This window comes from Lampetra fluviatilis, chromosome 32, assembly GCF_964198595.1.
Source record: "Lampetra fluviatilis chromosome 32, kcLamFluv1.1, whole genome shotgun sequence".
NCBI lineage: Eukaryota > Metazoa > Chordata > Hyperoartia > Petromyzontiformes > Petromyzontidae > Lampetra > Lampetra fluviatilis.
The window spans coordinates 1,112,148-1,134,558 of NC_136306.1; the positions used below are offsets into that span (position 1 = coordinate 1,112,148).

At 46.9% G+C, this 22,411-nt stretch overlaps 1 protein-coding gene across 7 annotated transcripts in view; it reads left to right on the top strand.

Moving 5' to 3' along the window:
• The window catches only part of LOC144943612 (semaphorin-3A-like), a 163,023-nt gene extending 151,973 nt beyond the window's left edge, over positions 1-11,050 (top strand). For 5 of the 7 annotated variants that reach the window (XM_078871223.1, XM_078871224.1, XM_078871227.1 and 2 more), the window contains 5 exons: positions 385-426; positions 1,159-1,316; positions 2,087-2,157; positions 2,912-3,057; positions 5,377-11,050. In XM_078871223.1, coding sequence (XP_078727349.1) covers positions 385-426; positions 1,159-1,316; positions 2,087-2,157; positions 2,912-3,057; positions 5,377-5,895 — 936 coding nt within the window. In that variant the 3' untranslated portion in view covers positions 5,896-11,050. The remainder of the gene's footprint in view (positions 1-384; positions 427-1,158; positions 1,317-2,086; positions 2,158-2,911; positions 3,058-5,376) is intronic. The other 2 variants (XM_078871229.1, XM_078871228.1) reach the window with 1 other exon arrangement.
• Positions 11,051-22,411: the final 11,361 nt, after the last annotated feature.

A 22,411-nucleotide genomic window follows, 5' to 3' on the forward strand; every position in this document is an offset into this window, starting at 1 on the left:
ATAGCAACCCTATAGCAACCCTATAGCAATCAGTAACCTATAGCAGCCCTATAGCAATCAGTAACCTATAGAAACCCTATAGCAATCAGTAACCTATAGCAGCCTATAACAACCCAAAGCCCACCGCGTCATCTCACAACCCCATAGCAGCCCTATAGCAACCTGTCAGCCCTACAGCAGCAGACTGTTTGTTGATGCTGTCGCCCATCCAAGCACTATCCAGGCTCAGGCCTGCTTAGCTCCTCAGAACGCATGAGGAGATGTGGTCGCAGGCCTTTGGTTAAACTATAATTCAACGTAAACACAAATTTGTGCTGGTTGTGAATGCATTGTGGTGTTTATTTACTTACTCATTTCAGTCATCATTTGTGTGTTTCAACTTAGGAACCTGAACCCATCTTGAGCATGGAAATCTCATCAAAGCTGGTGAGTTCCCTAACGCATTTTCAAAAGTGCCCTGTGTACGATTCAATGTTGTTTTCACAAACTATACATTTTTTAATCACTACTGCTTGCTGCCAGTAATGTAAACGGATTCAACAGTCGGTAAATAGGCTTCAACGTGAGCGAACGTTGCTCGAGTTTAAATGAAAAAAACAACGCACACGAAGTTGAGTGTTTAAAAAAAAAGAGTTTCAACCAAACCCCCCGACTGGCCCAGGTGGCCCCTGGGCACCATCTAAACGTTGCATCCACGCCTCTGGGGACTGCCCCGCCATGAGGACGTTCTGTGCTTAAATTACCGATCTGTAGAGCGTGATGTGTGGCACCGAGATAATACCCAACATTGTATCCTGAGCTCCTGGAAGAACCACGGGAACCCCCCTCATTCACCCTTTGGCATAACTCCCGATTCGTCCTCGCAGCTTTAGAACACCTGAGTCGGAAACTGAGGAATAGGGAAGGGGAGTTGACCCAGGTATGGGGCCCCCTTGTGAATGCCTCTCCATTATTATCAAAATAATATTTTAAAAAAATTCTCCGTTAAATATCAATAAAACACCAATACTCGTGGGGGGGGGGGGGGGGGGAGGGGGTTAATCACCCCCATCTCCCCAGTCGCCCCCCACTTGGATGCGCCACTGAGCATGGCACGACAGAGCCTGGACATCGCACACAGCGCGCACGCGGCCTCTTCTTGCCGTCCCTTGACCACAGCAATACCTCTACATCGGCTCGAGCGGCGGGCTCACGCAGCTGGCGCTGCACCGCTGCGGGGTGTACGGCAAGGCCTGCGCCGAGTGCTGTCTCGCCCGGGACCCCTACTGCGCCTGGGACGGCGCCTCCTGCACGCGATACTTCCCCAGCTCGCGCAGGTTGCCCGCCGCCGCCACGCTCTCGCCGCGTCCTCAAGCTGCCTGTGACGTTACGGGCAGTTCTGCTGCAAACGCGTGTTGGCTTTCATAACGCGGATTGGATGTAGAGCGCGAATCGAGCGGACTACGTCGCGCGATAAGGAATAAGCGGTTTGTGCGGCTGCCTCGGCGTAGCATCGCGCAAGGCGTTGGGATGCTGCTGGATGCTTGTAGATGCTACCCACTCGCCTCAGTCTGTGCTCAACCTGCATATGCATCTCACGTGTTTTCGTGTATTGTGCTTTATACCCTCTACTATATATTATTTATTATAACGCGATTTTTCCACATCGCGGTGTTCTTCAGGAATGCAACTACCGCGTTACAGGATAACAGACTGTATAGCTACACATTTATTGTAAATATTTGTTATTTAACCAGGTAAGGCCCACTGAGCTACATAGCTCTTTTTCAGAAGTGACCTGGCACAAATGATAGCTCAACGAAGTGGCTTATCATCATGTGGAAATTTCTAGCAGCCAAATACTCTAAACACGTGATGTTGATTCTAAATTTGGAGGGAAAAACCGGAGGACCCAGAGAAAAATCCACGCTACCACGGAGAGAGAGAGAACATGCAAACTCCAATTATACAGCAGGCGTCAGGGTCGGGGGCGAACCCGTTACTTCCTGTATACCTGGCGAGGTTGTTAACATCTCGCCACCGGGGCGCCCATGACGATGCTATTGTGCAGCTGTGAGCATTACCATCACGGTTTTTGCTTTCGCAGCAGGAGGTCACGGCGGCAGGACGTTCGCAACGGAGACCCCCTCACGCAGTGCTCCGACCAGTACTACTCACGTAAGTGTGCGACAGCGCTTCAAACAATGATTACTCGCGACCTCGTCGTGCCGGCCGCGAGCACCTGGATCCAGGGCCCAGCAGCCTTGCGCTGCTCCTGCTCCGGCAGATTTTCAGATAATGTGATGTTTAAAAGTAAAACTTGCGTTTATATATTTGTGACGTCTCATAAGTTATTGAGAAATCCACGGGATTCCAGAGAAGGGCACAGAGCTAGTCTTTATACTCACATGGGCATTTTGTGAATAACCGTCTTTCCAATAAAATGTGTCATACATGTTTTGTTTTTTCAAACACAGCAAGTTTGCTTTTCGTATTATTAAGCACAAAGTGGTGGCTTTGTCCTTTCTCCAGAGACAAAATAATTATGCAAGACAATACACCTCCTTCCAGTATCAATCCCTCGGCACAAAAATAAATTCGTTTTTTTTACACATCCAATCTTTCACCAGCAATTGGTTCAGCACGTGCAAACTCTGGACGGGGTTATGACGTTCTCTGTCTCACCGGCAAGGTTCCCCACTTCTGTCAGACAACGGTTTCCCAGTCCGACGCGAAACCACACAACACATCACGCAAAATAACCACGAACGCGATTGTGGAGGATGTACGTGCGTTGAGCTTCCTGCGCACCGCACGTAGCCAACCATTGCTCATCGGAGGAGCGCGGCGGGTGGGAGGGGGGAGACACCAAACTCAACACGACAACAACAACAACAAGCGGCCTGCTTGAGTGCTGTGTGTGTGGCTTCAGTGGCTGGGGATGCAGAGAGCATGGAGGAGCAGCTGGTGTACGGAGTGGAGAACAGCAGCCTGCTGCTGGAGTGCCTCCCCAAGTCCCAGCAAGCGCACGTCTCATGGCTCCTCGGCAAGCCCAGCGGCCAGTCCGCCAAGAACGAGGTGACCGCCTCCACTCCCCACCACCAGCGTCGTTGGCAGGCATCTTCCCCGTTAGTGACGTTGGCGTGGAGAGCGTCGCGGGCAGCAGCTGCCTATAAAGCTTCGACGTGGGGGTTGTGTTTCCGTCAGTGAGTGGGAATGAATACGTCGGTACTTTGGGCTTTCTTCAGTGAGACTTTGTTGTGTCAATGCAGCGTTAGTGGTGCTAATAGAGTAGTGGTACGGTTTGGTGTTGTGTTGGAGAAAGGTAAAGTGCAACTGTGGGTGTTTGTGAAAGCTCCCAGTTGGAGATGTTAAACCATCGGTTTAGAGAATATTTTATTCCTCACAAAGCAGTTGTTCAAACTATCGTTAACTAGTCACCAAAATAGCGATATAAATATATCGGCACTGCTACAATATGGCATAAAGTAATATAGTTAATATTGAGGGGCATCACTCGAAAGGTTCATCTTCTATAGGTTAATAATTAAGGTTTTTGGGTTAGATCGCGTAACTACAAATGCGTCATAACCCTCCACCGCCCGACTCAGCCAATTAGTAAGGGATTTACATCCAGCATCATCAGACGATTTGGCAAATTGCCCGATGATGCTTGGTGTAATTACCAGCGAAACGTCGTACTACTCAAATTGTAATTGTTGTGGATTTACTCTTCAACACACCGGTGGGCTGAAGTAGTAACTAATTGGCGTTTTATTTACGTGACAGATCCCTTACTAATTGGCTGTGTTGGGTGGTGGAGGGTTACGACGCATTTATACTTACGCGATCTACGTGACTTTACCGAAAGAACCAAATAATAATTCATAAAGTTTGTTAAACTTACAAGGTTTGAAAACTAAATGGAAGCAACAAGAGTGTGAACATTTGGAGGCAGATTTGTTATTATATCAGCAGACCCACATCGCAAAAAAACTTAACAAACAGCAAAGAGGGAATAAACTGAATAAAAAATCTATATGTTTAGACTGAGAAGACGTTAATTACGTGCTAAGAATAAATACAATAGACGACCAACATCGGGGAAGCAAATCCACAACGGTGAATTCCAGGCGGGTGTGGGTAGCAGGTTGGTATTTTTCCACCCGCCTTGCAAATCAGATCGTGTGAATTTTGAGATGTTAACGCTTCAATGACAAAGTTAATCAGGGCTCCTCCTGGTTCGGAATCATGAGTGCAGTAGCACTTGGCAGTACGGTGCGGCGGTAGGAGATATATATTTTGTATTTGATCCTCGAAAAAATACCAGACCGTAACTTTGTACCGTGCCTTCAGATTTTTTGTACCGTACCTTTGAGAACATTTTCGTATCGTACCAGTACGGTAAGATTTCGTACCTTATACCATAAAAAAGAAAAGAAAATAAGGGATAGATGACAAGCAAGCTTTATAGTATATTGTTTTGCCTGATTTATATTTTGCTGAATGCTTCTTGCTCTTAAAAAAAACAATCTTCTGTTAACATGTTTGATTGTTTTGTTAGAATTGACAAAAAACACATTTAAATCCAAAATTGCATAATTTTTAAATGTCAATTGAAAACGCTTAAAATTATCATTCGTTATCCACGCTAAGTGGCATTTTGAGAAAGGAATCTTGCCTGCCATTTTAGTTTTTGATAATTGACTTGTTAAATTATTGTAGACAATATAGTAGAATGATTAGCAGAAAATAATTGGTCACCTGAGTTGGTACAGAAAGGGTACATAAAACAATATCTGTACTTTCGTACCGTTCCTGATGACAAAAATACTGTACCGAAATATCATACCGTAGTTAAGAACCAAAACATCCTGTATTGTGCCGTAATGTTGTATTGTACCGTACTGCTCCTCTTACCTGTTGTACACACTGTACGCACTTTGGCAATGTCCTCGTTCGTGGGGTTTCTCCCACGGAGCCTCGTGACCTCATTCATTGCAAATTAGCACGAACTGATTGATGCGTGCGAGAAAACTTTACTTGTAATAAACCCTGCAGAAGCAATACCAAATTAATGACCACACCTGGAGGAAGTGGGGCTATTTTTAGAGCTACTGTTTAAAAATCAATTGTTAAGTAAAAAAACCTGTCATACATGCGTTAAGCATCAAACCTCTTATCCGAGACATCACGATCAGGATGCGATTGGGCTTTGTGTTTTACTCTCTGAGTTCCGTCCAAGCATTCAAAGAGAAAGGAGTGAACACAACTGCATCGACGGTCTCCGGTGAAATTCAGCGGCCCCCTTCCGCGCGTCGTTATCCGCCGCGTCGTGCGTCCCGCGTCTCCTTTTGACGCGGCCCTTTTGCCCCCACCCCCTCCACCCCCCCGCAGGTGACGCCGGACGACCGCGTGGTGAAGACGGCCCACGGCCTGCTCTTCCGCGGCACGCTGCGCAGGGACACGGGCTCCTACCTGTGCCGAGCCTCGGAGCACGGCTTCGCGCAGACCCTGCGGCGCTTCCGCCTCGAGGTGATCGACGCCGCGCAACTCGAAGAGCTCCTGCGGAAGGAGGACGAGGCCATGTCCAGGGCCAGGATCGCGCAGGCGACGGAGGGCGCCGGCTCCTCGCCGCCGCCGCCGCCGCCGTCGTCCTTGCCGGGCGCCGCACCGTCGCGCCGGCTGTGGTACCGCGACTTCATGCAGCTCATCAACCACCCGACGCTGGGCGGCGTCGACGACTTCTGCGAGCAGGTGTGGCATCGCGAGCGGCGGCACCGCGGCCGGCAGGGCAAGGGACGGCACCACGGAGGCTTCGGCCACGCAAAGTGGAAGCACCTCCAGGACGGCAAGAAGGGACGCAACCGTCGCACGCACGAGCCCGAGAGGTCTCCGCGCAGCGTGGGCCCCTGACTGTGGTGGGCGCGTGGTGCGTGGTGCGTGGCACAGCATGGCTTCTCACCTGCAAACCCCATGCTGTGACATGCTGGGGTTTTTAATCATCGTCATCGTTGATTTGTCATCGCCTTTTCAAAAAGACTTTTCGTCGTTCTTGTGCAAGTGGTATCTCCATTAAGCTCGTGTACATTAAAAAAGAAAACTATTAAACCGTCGTTTAAATGTTCCAAAAAAAAAGGCATGTGGGGTGGGAATTTGTTCTCGGCTTATTCGAAAATTGTCTGAAGATTGATTTTGCTGTTTTATCCAATGTACATAGTCAGGTTTGTCTGAAATTGTTGTTGTGCGCATTTCACATTTTTTCCGCCTATGGCCACCCAACCTTCGTGAGCGTTTCTTCTCGGGCAGTTCATGGTGAACCACTGACGCACAAGAGCACAATGCGTGTCTGGGAGTTACAACTCGTACGTGGACTGATACGCATCTACAAAGGTTTCGACGTACGCTCGTTAAAACGCTTTTTTTTTTTATAACCGTGAAAGGAAGTAAATATTTTGATTTAAAGCTTTCGTGACTGCAGGGATTCATATTCTTGGTTCTTTCGGTAAAGTCACGTAGAAGGGAAATAATAAAATAATAAAATTATAAAACAATTAAATTCTCAACGACGTTTCGACTGCAACACAAGCAATCATCATCAGGTATGAAATCCACAACAAGAAAATTTGAAAAAAGTGGCGTTTTTTTCTTAACGTCAGCACCACGGACAGCGATTTCGCTGATGATTGCTTGTGTTGCAGTCTAAACGTCGTGATAATTTTGTTTAATATTTTTATTATTTTATTATTTCCCTTCTACGTGACTTTACCGAAAGAACCAAGAAGATGAAGTAAATATTCTTAGATTACCACTTCCGTGGTGTATGGGTGTCATGGCGGTCCAGTACTAAATGCTCTCGTCAAAGTAGTATTAAGTCACAAGGTTAATATTTCAGAGAATACCGGAGAGAATCATACAGTCCCATTACAACAACAATACTAATGATGTCCTTAGTTTTATCCAGGTAAGCCTCGCCGAGTCTCAAGAATATTTCCTTAAAGAGAGGTCCCTGCATAGGGATGTTTGTCCAGTTCCATTAATGATTGTGAACAACAACAAAAAACATGAGAAAACGCGCTGCGCATACCAGGGTCTTACTGTCGAAGCTCTAGACAGATGGATTCTAAAACCTCTTTCTGTACTGCCAACCTTACAATTCTTGGAATTCACAGGAAATCTCCCATTCACCTTTTAACCAGGCTTCAACCTATAATAGAGGTTTTTGTTGGGTAAGATCGTGTAAACATAAATGTGTCGTTAAGCCCCCCACCGCCCGACACAGCCAATTAGTAAGGTTTGTAATTTAAATTGTGAACGTTGTGGGTTTACTCTCCAACACACAAGCGGAGTGTTGGACTAGTAACTAATTTGCATGTTTTGTTTACGTGACAAACCTTACCAATTGGCTGTGCCGGTTGGTGGTGGGTTTCACGACACAATTATATTCATGCGATCTTACCCCCCAAAAAACCTTAATGGATAATATTGGTCACGACGACCTACGTGTTAACCAGGCTTAAACCTGCTCAGCTTCCAAGATCCAGTGAACCCTAGCTGTAGACAACTTAAGAGTATTATTGAAAGCACAATCTCACATCAAATATCGTAGCTTGGTCAACAAATGACCCTTACAACATCTTGTGAACATTTGGGGCAGTCTCATAAGGATAACTATTTCTAGGAGTAAGCCTCCCATTTACCTGCACAACTTAAAAAGCACAATCTTGTAAATTCCTGCCTTGGAGCATTTCAGACAAAGTCAGCTAACATGAATTCAGGTGTTCTCTTCTAAGAATCTTGACTCGATATGTTTCAATACGCACACGCATGTGACAAAATCATCATCTTTTGGGTCTCATGTTGAGTGGGTTTTGTGTCTGGTCACGGTGTTTTAGTATGCGTAGGTGAGAGCGGGCAGGCTGGCGCATTTGTCAGTCGTCTCAGGCAGTTAACTCGTAACACTTGGGTCTGTCCCGTGACCACCTGTCAGCGAGCCTTCAACACTCCACATGGCCCCAAGGTTCATCTAGCCTGGCACAAGCTCTGTGGTGTCATCACCGCCGCTTCGTGGTGGACGGTGGTGGTGGTTGTTGTTGTTGTCGTTGCAGGGCAGGTGAGGGCTGGTGGCAGTGTTTCCTCTGTCCCTCACGAGGGGACAAGGCCAACAGGAGCTTGAGTTCTGTGGCTTCTCGACCAGTTCACCAAAATAATGATGTTGGTTACAGCTCTGCCACAATGCCAGTTGCACAATTGGGATATTGCTTTTTCACAATCCAAAACAACCATTTAAACGTGACATGTATATTTGAATGGCTGAAGTCATAATACAAGAATAGCGTTTTCCTACTGCGTTGGTAACAGCTGCTTGACGTTTCATTGGATGCCATACGCCTAACTTAAAGGTCTGTGCGTAATAGTGCAAGCGATGGGTGCACTACAGATGCTTAATAATTGGTGGGTGCACCACAACTCGTGTCTCACATGCTGACGACATGTGTGCAGTATTCTGTAAAACGAGCTGCAGTGTTACAGACCGGTGCTACGTGCTGATCTCTCTGGGGAGCGGGGGGGGCGGGAATGCTTCCATGGACTTACCAGCATGGCTGAAGACGACAAGTAAGAGGTGGCTGGTGGAGTGGAATTATTCGGGGGGGAGGGGAGGGGGCACCTTTTCCCTGGAATGCCCTGGGTTGTGGTGCCTTCCACCTGAGGTCATGGAGAGGGCACCGTCCGAGTCACCAGGTCAGGTGACGGGCGGCCGAGTGATATTCTAATAGAGTAGAACCCCTCTTAACGACTGAAATTGGTTCCACGAACTCGGTCGTTAAGTGATTTGGTCGTTAAAGCAAGTACTAGGAAATCCATGTTAAAGGCTTAATTTGTCACCCCAAAAACGTACTTTATAATAATTAAGCAATGTATATTGATACATAAAAATACAAACATTATAAATACATAATATTAAAAGAAACATGGTTAATCAATGCATTCATTAATATTTACTGTACTTACAACAGCCCGTCGTTAACAGGGGAATGGTCGGTAAGTGAACACATTGGTCTCTATAGAGGCCCGTCGTGAAGCGATCAGTCGTGAAGAGGGGTTCTGCTGTACCACTACATCAGCACACAAAGTGAAAGGAGGCAGAGAACATATTTGGTTTTACTTTTGAACTGACAAGTCAAACTTGCATCTCGGCTTTGCTTGTCATCAGCACGGATCGCGATAGAATGAATGAACCCACAACCAGTGAATGAATTCCCGGGCCTATCGACGATCCCCCCACCCAGCCATGCGATGAACATTGAGGGTGCTGGTATCTTCGTGGGTGAGCAAATAACAGTGTTGGCGTTACGTTTTATTGGTGTAGCCCTGCAAGTTGTGGGCTTCTGAGCACCGTCAAACTTGGCGCGCACAACCATTACCAATAGTAATTTGTTGAAGAATATTTATAATATGTAAAGCAAACAAGTGTTTTTATATTCATATATATAAGCGATTAAATGATAGAACGTTGTGAAAATTGATCGGATTGGTTACAATCATGTTTTACTGAGGTTACAATGCGAATCCTGTAACTCGAGTTGGCTCACATTTTCACTGGCGTTTTAGAACATTGAATAGAAATAAGAAAATATTAGAAGTGCTTGTGTCAGCAAAGGTACAGATCAAGGTACAGGTTTTTTCCAAATGATATTCTGGACGTATTGGCGGTACACCGGTGCAGCATAGCACCCAATGGTCCTCATGAAACAGCCTGAAATCAAAATGTTAATCAGAAAATCTGTTTCTTATCAGTCATTAATTGATCCTGTCGCAAAGTTTGACGCGATTCGAAGTTTTATTCAGTCGGCTGAGCCTTGCTAAAAAAAGGTCAATATTGACCGTTGACTTGGTTCCAGGGCCTTTTGGGCCGACCAGGAGGAGGGTTTCGCCTGGAGCAGCAGCAGCAGCTTCCTTGCGTTGCCTTATGAGCCCGAGGTCGGACTGGAGCATCATCTTATTCGTCGTCGTCTTCTTGATCCGCCGATGGATAGTCCGGCGAGTTGAATTGAGGAATTGTCCGACCGAGTCTCGGGCACGACTCAAATCTGTCGAGGTCACGAAGCGTCAACAACACGGATCGGCCGATCGTCATCAGGGCTGGGTGCTGCTACACGGCAACACACCGTGCACCTTCGTGTTCGGTCCGCTCATATAAACGTTCGCTTTCCCACGGCTTCGACATCACGAGAACTGATTCGGACGCAACATCACCACTGCCACCACCCCGCAAGATTTCCTGACCGGGGTTGAGAATCGCGGGAAAATAAACGATAGCGATTTTTGTTGTTGTTGTTTAATCACACACCACCGGTGGTACCGCCAACACGTTCACGTGGAGAAGACGGAGGGGTTTGTGTCAGTATAATATGAACTTCAAGAGAAAATTGACGCTACGCTTGTGACGAATTAAGTCGTGAAGTGTGGCGACAACATTCCTGCTCCGAGCCACGCGGCAGCATCATCCGCCGTCGCCTTCTGACTTCACGACTCGTCTTGATTGTGAAGAGCATTCGTTTTGCAATGTCTTGTAGTTGGCAGGCTTAGAATATCGACGTGGTTGTGGCGACATGTTTTGGCTTGCTTGGATGACAACCGAGGGATGTATTTCAAGCCTCGTGACCCTTGGTTTGCCGGAAAGTACATTTGTATGGCGATTTAGAAGTTCATGGGAAATCCACGTTGCGTTCAGTCCCATTTTGTGCTGCCTGCCAATAAGACTTAGTTTACAAGTGACAGGATACAAAGATGCATGGCTCATATTTTTCATAATCAACTTACGTTGATTGAATACCATTTTAACTTAATATTTGTTTGACATCTGCTGTTTCCCGCATTAAATGCACATGTCAGTCCTATTGAAATAGAGCAGTATGACTGTTTTGCATTGTGATAAGGTTCTTGCATATTACATTGTGGATTAATGAACAGAACACATAATAGCTTTTATGGGCCATGTACTTTACCCGTTATGGGCATATATTCTCAACTTACACTATTTTTCTTAGATGAATTTATAACTTGGTAAGAGCACATGAAGGTACTTCAGTCATGCTCTGTAGAACAGAATTGGTTTACAAATGTGCATGTTACTGTTAACTGTATTTTGAATAAAATAAGCATAAGTTTAAATGTTACATTTTGTCAGACGATGGAATTTATGTACATAACAAAGCGACACGTGACCATATTAACACAAACAAATATCTAACAGTAGATATGGTCGTTGTTGTTTTGTGATCCGTCATTGCAACGATCTTCCTTGCACTGCGCTTGTGTTGGATCTGGGACGTGGCGTCGAGTGCTTCTCACTCTGACACCGCGCAGCCGGTAGATTGGCGATGGAGGCAAAGCCGCCGCCGGGTGCTTCCAGAGCGTCCGCGCGCGCTGCTCGCCGTGCAGACCGGCACCGCGAGGACGTCGGAGCGAGAGGCTCGGAATCCAAATGCCGCCGCCGGGTACCACGAGAGTGGAGCGCGTTGTGAGCTCGTGCTGAGGGTCGAGCTCGTGTGGAGGGTGGAGCTCGTGTCGAGGGTGGAGCTCGTGTTGAGGGTGGAGCTCGTGTCGAGGGTGGAGCTCGTGTTGGGGGTGGAGCTCGTGTGTTGAGTGGATGGCGTTGTGAACGAGTCTCACACTCGCTAAGATCTGAATCCGAAAGCTGGATTCACAACTTAGACATCGATTTTCAGTTGATACTCTATCCATACGAAAGACAGAACACGCATTGACGAGAGAACAACCATTCATCTTTTAAATAATCTATTCGGAAAATCGCAAGAAGAAACAACATTCCGATTTTCCTACTGGCTAGGATGCAAGGATTATTGATGTGCAAAGGAACTCATGTTAGTAACCTATAAACCTGGCAATGATGCACGATGGTCAAATATTTCATGAAGCAGGTGGATGACACATTTTATTTGTTACTGACCAGATCAGAATAATGTGCGTTACAATAATGTACCGCGCTTCTTATACCAGTATTTTTAAAAGGATGTTATATAGATGCCACTGGTGCTTCACGTTCTGCAGATGTACAGTGAGGGAAAAAAGTATATGATCCCCTGCTGATTTTGTACGTTTGCCCACTGACAAAGAAATGATCAGTCTATAATTTTAATGGTAGGTTTATTTGAACAGTGAGAGACAGAATAACAACAACAAAATCCAGAAAAACGCATGTCAAAAATGTTATAAATTGATTTGCATTTTAATGAGGGAAATAAGTATTTGACCCCCTCTCAATCAGAAAGATTTCTGGCTCCCAGGTGTCTTTTATACAGGTAACGAGCTGAGATTAGGAGCACACTCTTAAAGGGAGTGCTCCTAATCTCAGCTTGTTACCTGTATAAAAAGGCACCTGTTCACAGAAGCAATCAATCAATCAGATTCCAAACTCTCCACCATGGCCAAGACCAAAGAGCTCTCCAAGGATGTCAGGGACAAGATTGTAGACCTAACACAAGGCTGGAATGGGCTACAAGACCATCGCCAAGCAGCTTGGTGAGAAGGTGACAACAGTTGGTGCCATTATTCGCAAATGGAAGAAACACAAAAGAACTGTCAATCTCCCTCGGCCTGGGGCTCCATGCAAGATCTCACCTCGTGGAGTTGCAATGATCATGAGAACGGTGAGGAATCAGCCCAGAACTACACGGGAGGATCTTGTCAATGATTTCAAGGCAGCTGGGACCATAGTCACCAAGAAAACAGTTGGTAACACACTACGCCGTGAAGGACTGAAATCCTGCAGCGCCCGCAAGGTCCCCCTGCTCAAGAAAGCACATATACATGCCCGTCTGAAGTTTGCCAATGAACATCTGAATGATTCAGAGGACAACTGGGTGAAAGTGTTGTGGTCAGATGAGACCAAAATGGAGCTCTTTGGCATCAACTCAACTCGCCGTGTTTGGAGGAGGAGGAATGCTGCCTATGACCCTAAGAACACCATCCCCACCGTCAAACATGGAGGTGGAAACATGCTTTGGGGGTTTATTTCTGCTAAGGGGACAGGACAACTTCACCGCATCAAAAGGACGATGGACGGGGCCATGTACCGTCAAATCTTGGGTGAGAACCTCCTTCTCTCAGCCAGGGCATTGAAAATGGGTCGTGGATGGGTATTCCAGCATGACAATGACCTAAAACACACGGCCAAGGCAACAAAGGAGTGGCTCAAGAAGAAGCACATTAAGGTCCTGGAGTGGCCTAGCCAGTCTCCAGACCTTAATCCCATAGAAAATCTGTGGAGGGAGCTGAAGGTTCGAGTTGCCAAACGTCAGCCTCGAAACCTTAATGACTTGGAGAAGATCTGCAAAGAGGAGTGGGACAAAATCCCTCCTGAGATGTGTGCAAACCTGGTGGCCAACTACAAGAAACGTCTAACCTCTGTGATTGCCAACAAGGGTTTTGCCACCAAGTACTAAGTCATGTTTTGCAGAGGGGTCAAATACTTATTTCCCTCATTAAAATGCAAATCAATTTATAACATTTCTAACATGCGTTTTTCTGGATTTTGTTGTCATTCTGTCTCTCACTGTTCAAATAAACCGACCATTAAAATTATAGACTGATTATTTCTTTCTCAGTGGGCAAAATCTTTCTCAGTGGTACAAAATCAGCAGGGGATCAAATACCTTTTCCCCTCTGTGCATGATGGTACAGGCGGGTGTGTGGCTTCCCTCCCCGTTTATTTGCATTCCACTTGGATCCTCAAGTATGCGAACCCCTGAGGACGAACCCCACGCATTTTTAATTTAAATCAATGGGGTGCGAATGCCACCATGGTCAATATTATTTGCATCACGATCCGCATATTCTGTTGATTAGTTGGACAAACACACGAGGGCCACCGTCGTGCAATCAATGGGATGCGATTGGCTTGTGCTGGATTGGAAATCATCGATCGCAAAGTGCAATGTGATCGAGAACGATCACCGCCGCAGCGAACGGTGAGAGTTGGTGAAACGGGGAACCAATTCGTGCCCAAATGTACAGGCTGAGGATTTAAAACTAAACTGTGACTTGTTTTTATTTCACCAGGTAAGGCCCACTGAGCTGCATGGATCGTTATCAGACGCACCAAATGATAGCTCAACACAGCGGCCTATCGTGTGGAAATCTATCGCAGCCAAATGCTCTCTAAACGCGTGACGTTGATTCTAAACGCGAAGGGAAAAACCGGAGGACCCGGAGAAAAATCCACGCGACCACGGGGAGAGAGAGAGAGACACGCAAACTCCAAATATACAGCAGCAGGCGTCGGGGTCGGGATCGAACCCATGACCTCCTGTATACCGGGCAAGGTAGTTAACATTCCATCGCCACCGTGATGCAGCGCTACAATAAAATCGGACTCCAACGGAATCGCCGATGTCGCCGAAATTGACCAATCCAATAACTGCGCCCGTGTTCACCCTGTGGTCATAATATCGATAATAATATCGATAAAAAATATCGCTCAGGCCCTCGGATTTAAAATATGTGGGCTACGGACTTCGCTTTTCTCGCTACCAGCTTTCGTAAGGGTTTTTTAAAATCCCATCGCTACCCGTGCTGAGATGTAACGCATCGTTTCTATCGCTGTACAATTCAATGATCTCATCTCATGGCCAATGCCTCGCCTTGAGGCGACACGCGCCTCTCCATCTGCCTCTTCACCTGACCAGCAGGTGGCGACGTCTGTGCTGGATCTGTCTCACGCACGGGTCGGCAACCCGCTGCTGCCCTGGAGCCGCACGCGGTGCCTCTTTGGCTGCTGCCCCCTTGTGTCTCTTTGGCTGCTGCCCCATTGTGTCTCTTTGGCTGCTGCCCCCTTGTGTCTCTTTGGCTGCTGCCCCCTTGTGTCTCTTTGGCTGCTGCCCCATTGTGTCTCTTTGGCTGCTGCCCCCTTGTGTCTCTTTGGCTGCTGCCCCCTTGTGTCTCTTTGGCTGCTGCCCCCTTGTGTCTCTTTGGCTGCTGCCCCCTTGTGTCTCTTTGGCTGCTGCCCCCTTGTGTCTCTTTGGCTGCTGCCCCATTGTGTCTCTTTGGCTGCTGCCCCCTTGTGTCTCTTTGGCTGCTGCCCCCTTGTGCCTCTTTGGCTGCTGCCCCCTTGTGTCTCTTTGGCTGCTGCCCCCTTGTGTCTCTTTGGCTGCTGCCCCCTTGTGTCTCTTTGGCTGCTGCCCCCTTGTGCCTCTTTGGCTGCTGCCCCCTTGTGCCTCTTTGGCTGCTGCCCCCTTGTGTCTCTTTGGCTGCTGCCCCCTTGTGTCTCTTTGGCTGCTGCCCCCTTGTGTCTCTTTGGCTGCTGCCCCCTTGTGCCTCTTTGGCTGCTGCCCCCTTGTGCCTCTTTGGCTGCTGCCCCCTTGTGTCTCTTTGGCTGCTGCCCCCTTGTGCCTCTTTGGCTGCTGCCCCCTTGTGTCTCTTTGGCTGCTGCCCCCTTGTGTCTCTTTGGCTGCTGCCCCCTTGTGTCTCTTTGGCTGCTGCCCCCTTGTGTCTCTTTGGTTGCTTCCCCCTTGTGTCTCTTTGGCTGCTGCCCCCTTGTGTCTCTTTGGCTGCTGCCCCCTTGTGCCTCTTTGGCTGCTGCCCCCTTGTGTCTCTTTGGCTGCTGCCCCCTTGTGTCTCTTTGGCTGCTGCCCCCTTGTGCCTCTTTGGCTGCTGCCCCCTTGTGTCTCTTTGGTTGCTTCCCCCTTGTGTCTCTTTGGCTGCTGCCCCCTTGTGCCTCTTTGGCTGCTGCTCCCTTGTGTCTCTTTGGCTGCTGCCCCATTGTGCCTCTTTGGCTGCTGCCCCCTTGGGGCTCTTTGGCTGCTGCCCCCTTGTGTCTCTTTGGCTGCTGCCCCATTGTGCCTCTTTGGCTGCTGCCCCTTGTGCCTCTTTGGCTGCTGCCCCCTTGTGCCTCTTTGGCTGCTGCCCCCTTGTGCCTCTTTGGCTGCTGCTCCCTTGTGTCTCTTTGGCTGCTGCCCCATTGTGCCTCTTTGGCTGCTGCCCCCTTGGGGCTCTTTGGCTGCTGCCCCATTGCAGGCAGTCATTTAAAGAAACCCGACATTAATATTAAACGTAATTGAACGTAAAGATAATTGATTGAATATGGCAGGGAATGGGGTGTCGCTATGTAATGTTTTAGTGGTGATATAATGTACAGCAGTCAAACTGAATTGTTCAAGAATAACTCAGGGGGACAAAACTCGAATTGGACGCGCTTTATTTCATCAGCTGCTTTTGTCACTTGAGTCAGGATGTTGCCATCTGCTGCTGCTGCCGCCGCCGCTGCTGCTGAGTCTGTGTACAAGTAGCTCTCTGCGGGCGGTGCGGCTCTCTAACGAAGTTGTTCAAATTACAAAAACAAAGCAAATGTATGTATTCTTCTTCTTTCAAAGGTTGCGCATCCCCGGTCTAACAGGATTCCCGTCACCGTCTGGCTCATTAGCGTTTATTATTATTGTTTTGCATTATCAGGAGAATATCTCATTTAGCTTGCGGCGTGAAACATTAAAATGAAAAACAATGTAAAACCCCTCAACTGGTGTCACACTGTTTCCGTGTATTGATGAAAGCTCAGAATCGTGATTGAGACTGCAGGAGGAATCCGATGAGCTTTGAAGCCCTTTCACTCACAGATGTCCAGTGGGGGGGCGGATCAAAAAGTTACTACAACAACAATACAAACAACGATAGGAGTGTAAAGTTTAGGCCAAGTAAGTCATAACACTAATTAATTATAAATAAAGTATATAATGACAAATTCCATAAGTACATAAATTCCTGACGATTTTTGCAACACCAAATGCAAGCTTGGATAAGGCAGCAAAACACACAAAAACAACAGTGCCAGACCACACCAAGGCAACAACATAGTCCCTCAATAAAATTGTAAGTTAAAATGGAACTATCGATACAGGGGTAAGGATCAAAGTTACAAATTACATGTGCAAATGAGGTTGTACCCAGCACGAATCTTCTGCTTCATGTTATTATTTGAAGGAAGATTTGCGATGTTAAGGGAGGAAACAAGGTGGTTGTTCCAAAAATGTGTTGCTGCAATGGCAAAGGCTTTGTCACATATTCCAATTCTTATTCTTTGCGTCTTTCGTTAAAGTCACGTAGATATAAATAAAAATAAAGAGCTCTTTCTTCCGCCTGATGACGATTTCTTGCGTTGCGATCGAAGCGTCGTGATATTTGTATTTCTATTTACGTGACTTTACCGAAAGACCCAACGAATATGAATTCCTCACAGTCACGAAAGCTGTAAGTCAAGATTCCAATTTTTGTGAGAGGGATCGTTAAAAGGCAAATGGATGGACGTCTTAGGTTTGACAATGGGGTTAATGAGTTAGCTAAGTATAGCGGAGATTTCGCAATAAGGGTTTTATGGATCAACAGGGTCAAGTGCGTAATTTACTAAGATGAAAGTAGATTTTAAAATGAATATGATGAATGAAAATGAAATCTTCACTCGAAAAACGTGTCCTAGTCACAAACAGGATACAGATGTCCTTTATTATTTGCAAAATGCATGAATTCAATACAGCGAAACAGTTTAAAACCTAAATAACTAGCATGTGAGTTAAATTACGGATAGTTATATTAAAGAACATACTGTAAAAATAAAAGATTAATTGCATCACCTAAACAACTAAAACTAAACTTTATTATTCTACCAGGTAAGGCCCACTGAGCTATAAAGTATTTTACTGGTAGGAACCTCCTGGTTACACCAACCCACAGGGGATTATTGTGTCCGTCGTGCAGGGAGGGGCTGGGTGGGGAGGGGAGGGTGGGGAGGGGCTGGGTGAGGGGTGGGAGGGGTGGGAGGGGTGGGGCTGGGAGGGGCTGGTCACCCCGTGGTGCCCTTATAAAACTCAACGTTTAACCTACTCACGCCGGCTTGTGCCCGCCCTCACAGTCGGGCATATTTGCGGAATACACCACGCCGCCGTTGACCCTGGGCATTGACCGAGCAACCCAACGTTCCTACCAGCTCCCTCCGCAGGAATGTGTTTTTAGAAGCAAACTTATTACAAATGATAGCTCAACAAAGTGGTTTATCACGTGGAATTTGACAGCAACCAAACGCTCTGAACGCATGATGTTGATTCTAAAGGTGGAGGGAAAACCCGTAGGACCCAGGAAGAAATCCACGTGACCACGGGGAGAGAGACACCGCAAACTCCAAATGTACAGCAGACGTCAGAGTTTGGATGGACCCCACGACCTCCTGAATACTTGGCGAGGTAGTTAACATTTCGCCAGCGGCGGCATCTCGCCACATGACATTTGTTGTGGTTGTTGAAAAGTCGTGTTACCTAGGCCACTGGGATATCTCGAGATATGTAAATAAATAAACAAAAAACATTGAACCCATTCGCTTTCCTCAACTTCTACGTTTTTGTTTCGGGGCACCCACAGTGCATGGTGTGTGTGTGTGATCTCCAGCTCTGGACGGGGCCCCACAGTGCATGGTGGGTGTGTGTGTGATCTCCAGCTCTGGACGGGGCCCCACAGTGCATGGTGGGTGTGTGTGTGATCTCCAACTCTGGACGGGCACCTCTCCCTGCCCATCCAACTGCTGCTGGGCAGAGACGGCGTTGCCTGCCGCAAGGGCTCGACGCGCGGCAGTTTTGTGGCAGCGGCGTTAATGATAAACGTGGATCTTTGTTTGTAGGGGATTTGGTGAATGTGCATCACCGCCGCCCATTCACCCCCCCCCCCCCGTGTCCTCGAAACTCTCCACTGAGTCAACTCGGCCCCAGGGGACCCCAAATGGCCCCTCAAAGTCATCTCGGCGTCCGTGTCACCGAAGTCCGTGACGAGAGTGGACGGCGAGATGCACGCTGCGCTGCGCGAAAATGTGTTACATCGTCACACCGAAACGCACTGAACAACACAAACGAGAAAACAACATAGAAGGGTGGATGCGTCGTTCTCACAGTCGACTCGTACACGCCATCCAACCCATGCAGCACTCCCACGGCACGACTGAATGGTTCTAACGGCGCGACTTGCCAACGCGTTGATGAGTATCTTGGCAGCGTCAAACCGCGTATATAGCCGAGATCAAATCATTCCCCCACCCACCCCTTGTTACATAAACCAGAACTCGATAAAGCCACGTTGGGCAAGATTTCCCCGTATATAGCTGACACTGCAGTTTAAATGTGGATATCGTCGAGATGTACATATTGATGGCACAAAACATACGCGTGTATAGTCGTCGTATGTGAACTCGATTGTCAAACAATGGACCAGCATGACAAAGTACGATTGCACAATAGAGAGAGAGAGAGGCACAATGCTCGGTGCGTGTTTGTGTAGAAGTGCAGTGTCCAGCTCGTCCGTCCGCTGCGGGCAGCAACTCCACACAACTCCCCCTCTGCCCACCCCCCTCTCTCTCTCTATAAGGCCTCGACACAGAGACGTTGTCTTTCTGTGTGTCTATGTGTGTGTCTCTCTCTGTTTGTCTCTGTGTGAGTCTATCTCTGCTTGTGTGTCTGGCTGTGTGTCTCCGTGTCTATGTTTTGTCTCTCTCTCAAATTTAGCAATCTTTGGAAGAACGTAATCAACCAGGTGGGGCGTTGACTGTTGTGTTAGTCGACTCTCTGTGTTGTATCGCATTATATTTCCAAGTTCACTATGTTTGTTTTCTCATTCATTTGTACCTGATGATGGTTGCTTGTGTTGCAATCGAAACGTCGTATTCTATTATTATTATTTAATTTCATTTCTTTCTACGTGACTTTACCGAAAGAACCAAAGAGTAATTCCTGCAGTCACGAAAGCTTCGAATCTAGTTTGCATGTTTTGAGTGTTATCTTAAGGGCCGTCCATAAATGACGTTACGCACCTAAGGGCGGGGGGGAGGGTCAGACATTTGTGACGATGTGTGACGAGGGGGGGGTTTGAGAAATGTGACGTCACGTAAAAATGCACAACTTTAAATAAATATAAACAACACGTTCTACTCAATAAAATAGAATTCTTATAACAACACTAATCTTAATTAATTTTTCATTATTAACTTTTTGATTATTTAAATGTATTAAGGTCACCTTTTAGACGTCATTTCGGCAAACGTACAATAGCCAACACGTCCTCCATTATTAATCATTCCTCCATGAAATTTGAGTTATTTGTACCCAGAAAATGGCGTCATGCTTCTTTTCGCCATTGTCCGACTATGAACCATGAGTGACTGAATTTAACCATTTAGGATCTTTGATTTAACTAAGGAGTTCCCTTATGGAAATGCAATTTTTAAAACCCCTCACGATTCAGTATATCGTGTGCACGGTTTAGTATTTTATGCGCAAAAAATAATGAAACTTCTGACCCTTAGCCGTCAAGGCGTGGATCGGTTTCGCGATGGTAGCAAACCCGGCAACAAAACGGCGATAATAATAAGACGCGAATCCTATAAAACTTCGCAACTCCCCCACCATCGTGGGGGTCGGCCAAGTCCGAGCACACGCTGTTTTCTCGGGGTCCGTTGCAATGCCCGATTTACTGACAATATGACCGAGATACCGCACGGATTTTTGCAGGAGGTGACATTTTTGGAGCTTAAATTTGAGAATGTCTGCATGCATTATGAGAAGGACAGCACGTAACCGATCAAGATGTTCTTCGAACATCCGGCTGAAGATGATAACATCGTCGAGGTATAGCAAGCATGAGTCCCACTGCAGTCCAGCTAGGACCAACCTCATCAATCATTGGAACGAAGCCAGCGTGGAGTGGAGCCCCATCAGAAGCCGATTAAATGTAAAAAGGCCCTGCATTAAAATTCCAGAACGGACAACAGACGGAGCATCTCATAAATTCCCATCTCTGTTTGCAGCACAAAGTTTGAAAGTGGATGACATCATTCCTCGCCCTTCAAATCCTTTATTCTTGGGTTTTTTCGGTAAAGTCACGTAGGTAAAACATCAAAATTAATTAAAATAAAATAAAAACAAAAATCACGACGTTTCGGAGGCAACACAAGTCTCCGTCATCAAGTGGGACCGTCACAGCCAGATTAGCTGCATCAAGTGAGGCAATGATTCAAGATGTAATCCCTTAAAAGCGAGTTGAGGGGGGAGGAGAGGGAGGGGGGAGCTCATCAGAATATGGTAGCCAATGAATGGAACGTATCGGGAGGGAGGGGGGGCGGGGCCAAAAGGGTGGGCGACGGTGTGGAAGCGATTGTGCGCAAGCGACAAACTACTGCACACGCCAACACAATGGACAGAGAGGGGGAGGGGAGGTCTGATACACATGATAGACAAAAGAACGAAAATGCCCATGTTTATACCAATGCTGGCTGAACAATGAAGAGAGTACTGTTAAAAAATAACTGGGGATGTTAACACTCGGTAAAGTAAAGTAAAATAGTGCCTGTCAGGTAAGATGGTCCAAAAAATTGTAATTAAGTCTTTTTTGCGTGGTTGATAACATCTTTCCAATGATTACTAAGTTTGTACCCATCATCACGGTTGAAATTATGTCTGTGTTTGTATATTTGTATGGCTTCGTGTACAAACCTTTGATGGTAGCCGGGAGGTTTGCTAAGAACCTTGGTCTCGGAAAAGACAATTTCATGAGAGCCCACCGAGTTGTAGCAATGATCGGCAACGGCAGAAGAATCAGTTCTGCCGTGTTTCAGATCTGACTTGTGCTCGCGGACACGATCAGAAACATGACGTTTCGTTTCTCCAATGTAGCAATCACCACAAATGCAACTCAATTTGTAGACTCCAGGATACTGTAAGTCAGGAACGACATCCTTCACAGATGGAATCAGATCACGGATTTTATGCACTGTACTGAATCGGACTTGGATCTTATGTTTGTTTAGAATTTTGGAGATCTTTTTGGTCACGCCTGCAATGTATGGTAACGTGATGGTTTTGGTCGGAGTTTCATGTGGCTGTTTCTGTGTGGTGGGAGAGACAGCTTGGCGGATAGTACGGTCAGAGTATTCGTTCATCCTGAGGGCCCGATGTACATGTCTTAATTCACCGGTCAGGTGGTGTTTGTCAGAAATGCCATGGGCTATGTGGTATAGCGTTTTGATGAGAGAATTATTTTGAGATGGGTGGTGGTGGGAATCCGGTTTCAAGTAGGAATCTGTGTGGGTGGCTTTCCTGTAGACAGAATGTCCCAATGATCCGTCAGGCCTCCTCTCAAACAGAATATCCAAGAATGGTAGTTTACCGTCTTTCTCCACTTCCATGGTGAATCTGATGGATGGGTGTCTAGAATTGATGTGGTCCAAGAAGTGGTTCAATGCTGGGAGGCCATGTGGCCAGATGACGAAAGTGTCATCCACATACCTCTTCCACAGGGAAGGATGCAGGGTGGATGTCTGGATGGCGTCTGATTCAAACTTTTCCATGAACATGTTGGCTATAACTGGTGACAAAGGGGAGCCCAT